General features: G+C 46.7%; 1 protein-coding gene across 5 annotated transcripts; it reads left to right on the forward strand.

The window, feature by feature from the left end:
- Positions 1 to 977: 977 nt before the first annotated feature.
- LOC127573744 (protein sprouty homolog 2) lies at positions 978 to 7,239 on the forward strand. Of its 5 annotated transcripts, none has more exons than XM_052022231.1 (3): positions 978 to 1,103; positions 2,486 to 2,890; positions 4,868 to 7,239. In XM_052022231.1, the coding sequence occupies exon 3, from the start codon at positions 4,917 to 4,919 to the stop codon at positions 5,823 to 5,825; it is 909 nt and encodes a 302-aa protein (XP_051878191.1). In that variant the 5' UTR covers positions 978 to 1,103; positions 2,486 to 2,890; positions 4,868 to 4,916; the 3' UTR covers positions 5,826 to 7,239. The 5 variants fall into 5 exon arrangements, with proteins under 5 accessions (XP_051878191.1, XP_051878192.1, XP_051878190.1 ...); XM_052022232.1 differs by lacking the exon at positions 978 to 1,103 and adding an exon at positions 2,320 to 2,392; XM_052022230.1 differs by lacking the exon at positions 978 to 1,103 and having other exon boundaries at positions 2,368 to 2,890.
- The last annotated feature ends 233 nt before the right edge of the window (positions 7,240 to 7,472 follow it).

Raw genomic sequence — 7,472 nt, forward strand, 5'->3', positions numbered from 1 at the left:
CAGGGAAGACAATAGCCCATTAGTAAAGGTGAGTCAGTTTTAGAGTGCTGAGGTCATTTATTATTGATACCAAATATCAAATGTTTATTTTCAAATTTTTTGAAAATTATTTGAATTCAAATCCTCAAATTATCATGGTGCAATTGGATCTTCTGGATTTGAAAAGACCACTGTTAACCACAGGCAGTAGAACAACATATATTTGCATTATAGGCTGATCCTTATAAAAGTGCTTCCACAAGCAAGGTACCAGGAGAGGTGATGGTGGTCTTACAGTATTTAAGAAATAGCTTCATCCAATTAATCTGGTTTAGTTAGCTGACAGATCTGTTGTTGACAATGACAAAGGAAGCTATGCGATAAGCTCTGGTCATTGAATTTTTCCCTACCTAAAATGAGATGACTTTCCACCTCAGTCCAAAGTCCAAGTTATAGGAGTTTAATGGTACACTTTGTAATAGAAATCCTGGCATACACAAAATATTTGTTTAAAAAAGTCCATTTTGAAAAGCCCATTGGAATACAGTGCAGCAGGATCAATGTCAGTGCTGGAAACTGTGGTATAATTTAGTAGGAGTAATTAGCCTTTTATAGGAATTGTGTAGAAAGGTTATGGTTTTTTTGGGGGGGAAGGCAACTTTAGGGAAGAGAAATGTGATAAGTTTAAATGTAGTGATATTTTAATCGGAACTTGGTCTTTGGAGGTGAGAGTCTGTGGGGTGGGTAAGGGGATTAAAAACAGTCCGTTTAGTTTTAATTTGACGAGAGGGAATACTGTCAAACAGGTCAGCCTGTTGATTCCCACCCCGGCGTAAGATAGTGTCTATTTGAGACACACTGGCCGCCAGGCTTACATTCCTTGGGATAAAGGCTCTGTGATTTTTGTTTTGGAATTTAAGCCTCCCAGCGTTCGTTTGTGGGTTGCTGGACTTCAGGGATTCCGATAAGTATAATCTGCTTGGTTTGAGAGAGTGACAGACGCACCTGGATGAGCCTGCCAAGTCTCCGGTTGTATGGGAATCTATCGTTTGCAGCTAGTCTTAAGGAAGATGAAACGCTGTTTGCAAAATCCCAATGTGTAACGTGAGGTCTAAATAGGCAAGGTAAGTAAAATAAACTTTTTAATGCGAATACCCTCAGACATGGTACATTTTTTAATATTCAGTTACAAAAACGAAGCTAAAATAACGTGAAACAATGGCAATTGCGTTTAGCAATATAGTTATAGTGCACACTAATTTATCTTTAAGTTGCATTTGCACTGTTTATTCCATGTCATTTTAATATTTAGCGAGAAAGCATTTATAAAGTTCGAGTGTTTTATGGTGTTTTGAGCCAAACAGCAACAGCGCCTTTAAATCGGCAGTTTCATTGGTTTGTTGGCAATAAGGAATACATAATCCACGTTCAGGAAAATAAATCATACAAACTAGTTAACTAAACAATTTATACAAAACTGTGTAAAGGCAAGTTGAAGAGATGGTTGTTCAAAGCACGTGACAAGGAGTCTCTTTGGAGGCAAGATTTTGCTCTTTTGTGGTTTTCAGTCACAAGGTCATAGATGAGAGCTTACTGTGCCGTATGAATGCTGAAGGGAATCCAACTCATGCCAAATCCTGTATGTTTTCGACAAAGCGGTTCAAAGGCTTTGTTTACCCGTGACCTCCCACTAAGTGAAAGACCGAACCGAAGTCCCTCCTCTGTGCCCTGATGTCATATGTTGGGAGATGATTCAGAAGAATGGCCAGGAGCAAACAGGGATTGTGAATGGCTTTTTACGCCATTCAGTTATCTGCCGCGCTAAATCAAATTTTATTGATGTTTCTGGTGTACCCCTCTGCTTGTAATCTGGATAAACACCTGTTACAGGTTTCTGTAAATCATACACAGCTTCCGTGCAAGACTTGTCCTTTAGCAGCCGCAAGCCTCCCAACAATACAGCTTTTGAGTTTAATTCTTATCTTAAACAAACAAAATCGGAGAAAATGAACATAAGAGAAAGCGCCAGGGTTTCCGCCGAACAGGTGCCCAGGTTAAAATGCCACTCAAACTGCGCGACCAGGTGGCAATGGTTTCCTCTGTGACAGGGAATCTGGCTTGTGGAGAGTCGAGACACTCTTGACCGTCCTCTCACCCCCTTTCTCTCTAAGATTACCTCGGTGGTTTTAAAAGCATCGGTAATGGCTTTCAATGGATCGAAAATATGAATCAATATTTTAAAAAAATGCTTGTCTCCTGCCCAAGTATACTGTATAAATAGCATGTACGTTCTACCCCTGCCATCAGTGTGTCTTTTTGTTTTGCAGAAAGATCATATGAATCTCCGCGGGAGAACATGTTAATCTTAGGGGTGTTTCCCGAGTGGAGACTCGCAGTGCACGAAGCATGTGGGGTGGGTTTAAAAACTTCGTCTCGCAATTTAAAGGTTGCGAGGAGTATACTTGCTCTGTCAGTGGCGATTATTTAACAAGCTTGCTTTAAATAGTTTTTTCAGCTTCACCAATGGCCCACGACCGGATGCGGAGAAGCCTTTGGGACGGCAAATGGCCTATTCAGTTTCACGTGGATGACGCCATTTAGCCATTAGCTATAACCGGACAAATCACTGCATACTGAAGAGAGTGTGAAGTCGGGACGGGGCTGTTTGTTCGAGGCAAAAAAAAATCATCGGCTATTTGCGTGAAGTGTATCTGAGTCACTCGCAGAGCTGCTGCGGCATCGGGGAGGGGTATGGTTCGCCGATAGACTCTGACAGCCCAGGACACAGCGCCCTTCACTCCAGGAGCTTGTCATTGATCGGACACTAGCTGCACTTGAAGCACAGCAGACAAGGTTACTGCCACAGTTCAGCCGGCAGCATCGCAAAGGAACAACCGACATCTTTGGCGAGGTGAGGGACCTGCACGCCGGTTTACAATGTAACCTGGTTAGCTTATGTATACATGTGTGCGTATGCGTTATATATTCTATTCAGTCGTCTCTGTACACTTAATGTGCCAGACTTGAGCTGGTTATCTGCACAAGGTTAACACTCGTTTCAAACAAATGCTAAGATCTTTCCGATCATTGATCACTTATCCCTCAACACAGGGGACTGCATTAAACTAGACCCGGCCGCAGCATACTGTTACTGGTGTGAAGGGAGGGGGAGGAGATAATATTTAATATCGATCAAAACCTGAGAGCAGCCTCATTTTAATGTAACTCTACTTGAGAAGCGGATCCAGACCCATCCATTAAAGAGCCGAAAGCCAGTCTGTAAAGTTCACTGCCTCTGGCTATTGAAAACCGACCGGGACAGTCTCCAACTGAATTTTATGGTAAATGCTTAACCCTTTAACCAGGGGAAGAACATCGTTTTTCTTAAACATATGTATTGCATATCTACTCTTTACACATTTGTTTTCATTTCAGTGTCTACAATTTCAGTTGGATTTTGCTTTCTAGCTGGCTGTATCTTTAGTTTAAACGATCTTCTAACCGGAAAGTGCCCTGAACATTAAGTGTGCCCGGAGTTGAGTGGGATTGGGGGGGGGGGGGGGGGGGGTGTATGTGAAGGTTGGCGGAGGTCTCGCACTCCTACATGTGGTCCCTGCACCGATGAGAACGGGTGGTTCTGCATGTGTTTACAACGGAACCTGGGCAGTGTGTAGCGCTGTCTAATGGCCCCGTCCAGTATTTGACTTTTCCCCATGTAGTATCCATTTCATGCCAGCTTGCTGTATCGGATTCGGCACATCCGGAATTGCAAACACCCTGCCATTCAATAGCCGTTGGAAGAGCACGGAGCTCCGCCGGTCCCACTCCTCGCTCTTCATCGCCGCTTCAGTACCGTCCTGACTAACCGTGGAGCCAGCGATCTCCTATATCCAGAACAGTGAATATGCTGAGACATTTCAACACTTTCAATACAGCCGCACCGCAGAAAGTGACAACTATTTCGAGGAAGTGGACACGCTCAGTCAGGGTGGGAAAAGAGTGTAGATTTGAATCTTGTTTTATAATTCGCACCGCTGCACAATGTCACGATTTTTGAATTGGCAACAGATGTTTGCATTCAGCTGTGCGTTTGTCGGGCTGTGACACGTGTCGGCTTTGAAATACCATTAGTTTAGATTGCGGTGCATTTTTTTTAGTTAGCTCTGAGTATGTGAATGGGGAACGGGTAGGTAGGTCTGAAGGCGGGATGTGTGAGGTGCCACTCTGCCGATGAACAGCCGCATTTCTTCGGCGTTTAACCTCCTTCAGCAGTGACTAGGGGAAAAAGTAATGGGGAATCCAATGTCGGAGAGTCTGCTGTGTGTGAACTGAGACGAAGTCCGATGCCTTTTATTTGTACAACTGAATGTGCAAATAAAACTGGTTGCTACTTTGGAAGGAGCGGAGGCACTCTTTCCTCCTGTAGTGTAGAAAGAGATGTTTTACCACTCGGACTGTTACACGCCACTGTATAGTGCAAGCCTCTCGGGCATCTTAGACTTCTCTGTCCACCTCTTTACCGTATCGCCCAGTCTACGGTAAGAATGGGTATTAAATCCGAACACGGTGGATAGATATCGTGTTCGGTACCCGTCATCTCTTACACGAAGTTGAATCGCCTTTTTGTTTTAAACATTTTCTTTCTTTTTCCAACTATAAGGACTTTTAAGGCTGGTTGTTGACCCTCTACAGGGCAAGATGTTTGGACCGGGGGTGGAGGTTGGGGTGGGTGGGGGAGAAGTGGTTTTCCTCACCTATTTCTAGGCAACTGGATGGGGATGGTAGGAAAGGGTCCCCAAGTGCCAGGACATGAAGGCGGCGGGAGGGTCCGCTGCAATGGGCGAGTGCTACCTTGCTGAAATTTCTCTCCGTCCTGTCTTCCCCACAGGTCTGACCGATGTGCAGTCAGCCCGCGGGCCTGCAGCGGTCGCAGTTAGATGGAAGCCCCAACACCCGTGGATTCGCCCCTCTCTCTCCAGCTCGCTCACGACAGGGGGCGGCAGCGGATTGATCCCGACCCGGGAGAGATGCAGCAAGGTCCGGTGCTCTCCATCGATCAGATCCGGGCCATTCGAGCCAACAACGACTACGTGGAACGGCCCATGGTCCTCAGTGCGAAGGTGGCAACCAGCAGCCCGTCCAGCTCGGCGCAGAAATGGGAAAGGACAACGGAGCCGAGCCTGGCCGGGGTGGAACAGCGCTCCTCGGCGCAGCTCCATCACCAGGTCCAGCAGCACTTGAGCAGATCCACCAGTACTGTCAGCTCAGTGTCCCGGAGCAGCACCACCTCCGAGCAGAGACTACTGGTCAGTGTGAGCTCGTCCCCTTCTGCCCAAGGAATTATCAGGGCGCAGCCCAAGGCTGACCTCAAACCCGACTTTAACAAGGCTCCGGGCGCCGAGGACTGGAGCCAACACTCACTGCGGTGCGAGGAATGCGGGAAGTGCAAGTGCGTCTCCTGCACAGCCCCGAGGACTCTACCTTCGTGCTGGCTCTGTGACCAGAGGTGCCTTTGCTCGTTCCAGAGCGCGCTGGAGTACGGCACTTGTGTCTGTTGTGTCAAGGGCCTCTTCTACCATTGCTCCAACGACGACGAGGACAACTGCGCGGACAATCCGTGCTCCTGCAGCCAAGGCCACTGCTGCGCTCGTTGGACCGCCATGGGCCTCATCTCCATCTTCTTGCCCTGCTTATGGTGCTACTTGCCGGCTAAAGGGTGCCTCCGGCTCTGCCAAGGATGTTATGGACGGCGTCAAGAGGCCGGCTGCAGGTGCGAGAACTCCAACACCGTGTGCAGGAAGGTTTCCAATGCACCTTGTCCTAAAACCTTCGATAAACCCTTATGACCAAGACACTCTTCCTATACCGTGACAATGTTAACCCTGTGAAGTTCAGAAGGCACATTCTCCAAAGCTTCCTTCACTCACTGGAGAGATTTCCAAGAGATTGAATTACTTCTGGCGCTGAGACTACCCCGCCACGTCTGTGTGCACAGGAAGGTGGGAAGAGCGGAGAGTAGGCTCTCAGCTGGATGTTTGTACAGACCATCTTCCTGAAAATCTAATGGTTCTATCATATCTTGGAGTTTGAGCGTTTATAATCTACCCAGGGAAAAGGGACCATTTATCCCCTTCCATGTTAAGCACCTTCTTGTGAGTTCTTCCTGTGTTCGTTGTAGGCCCAGACCGTTCCTCCTGTGGCTAACAAACTCCGATGCAATTCTCAGTGTCAAGAGTCTCAAATACACCAACCGAAAGAAATTGAATGTTCTTTCTCCGCCGCCCACCTCCCCCGTCCCCAGCCCTTCCTCTGAAGGGTGACTACCTGTACTTGATGGGTTTCCATCTCTCGGAGGTCCTAAGGCTTGGAAGTGGGCAGAAGCTATTTCTTCTTTCTCACTACTCCCAGTGTAGAGACCTCGGAACTGAGCCCATTGCTCGATGGTTCTGTCCTTGGTAAACCACTCAGTTTATGGGAAAACCATGCAACTTGTCTTCCGTCAACGCATTAAATATTTATTGCTTGGCTTAGAAATGCGATATAGTCCATTGACAATATATTCTCCTTCTCAATCACAGATGCAGTTATTTATGTATTCGCTAGTTACTCACATAGTTCGGATAGTGGGGGACAAAGTTTGAAACCGTTTTGATTCTTTGTCGATTCATGGGTTCGGAAGCGATGGTTTGGGCGTGATTCTTTTCGTTTGCTAACACCTAAAGTGGGACTGCTATTCATTTTGCATGGATTTGTGTTTTTAAAAGGAAACACTTTGTCCCTCCCCTTCTTGGACTTGGGGTTGTTACTTGGGGGCTTAATATGAATTTAAACATGTTGGAAGTTTGGCACCCTGTGTGTATCCAGTGGGTGGATTGAGAGGGTTGGGGTGGGACATTTATGGCGAGGAAGTCGGATTTTTTAATGTTAGGCAGACGTTTTGTTTTGCCACTTTGAAGTATATCATTACACAATGCGCGCAACTCTGCTCTGACCCACGTTTCCTTTAGCTCCCGAAATAGGGCTTCCTCAGTGGAAGGAACGCCTGCTTTGATGGCAACATGCAGCTCGAACCTGGCTGGGGCATTTGCCACTGAAGTTATTGCGCCCCATGTTGACAAGCATATGTTGACAAATGCCATCTTTGCTGCATAACGTGGCCTCGATTTTTCGGGGTGGCGAAGTGAGCCCTTGGGGACTTTAATTCAGCCGTGTTCATGGGCAGCCTGGTTAGGCATTCCACCATCACCCCCCCCCCCTCCCAATTCCTCCACAATATGAAACCATGTTAAAACACTCCAGCCTGCTGCCTGTAATTCTGCCGAGAAGCGTACAAATGATTCTGTGGATAGGCACCAATTATAATCTGTTTCTGTACTTTAACACAATCGCCCTCCTTAGGTTGCACTCCAACACTATCTGTCTTTCAAATACCTTTCATGAAATTATAGTTACACTGGTTATGTTATTAGTTGTAGGACTATCTGTTTCACCCC

Source organism: Pristis pectinata, chromosome 8, assembly GCF_009764475.1.
Source record: "Pristis pectinata isolate sPriPec2 chromosome 8, sPriPec2.1.pri, whole genome shotgun sequence".
In the NCBI taxonomy this organism is placed as follows: Eukaryota; Metazoa; Chordata; class Chondrichthyes; order Rhinopristiformes; family Pristidae; genus Pristis; species Pristis pectinata.

What these genes read in the sequence shown, in the direction of transcription:
- LOC127573744 (XM_052022231.1), top strand. Translation starts at nt 4,917, where the DNA reads ATGGAAGCCCCAACACCCGTGGATTCGCCCCTCTCTCTCCAGCTCGCT.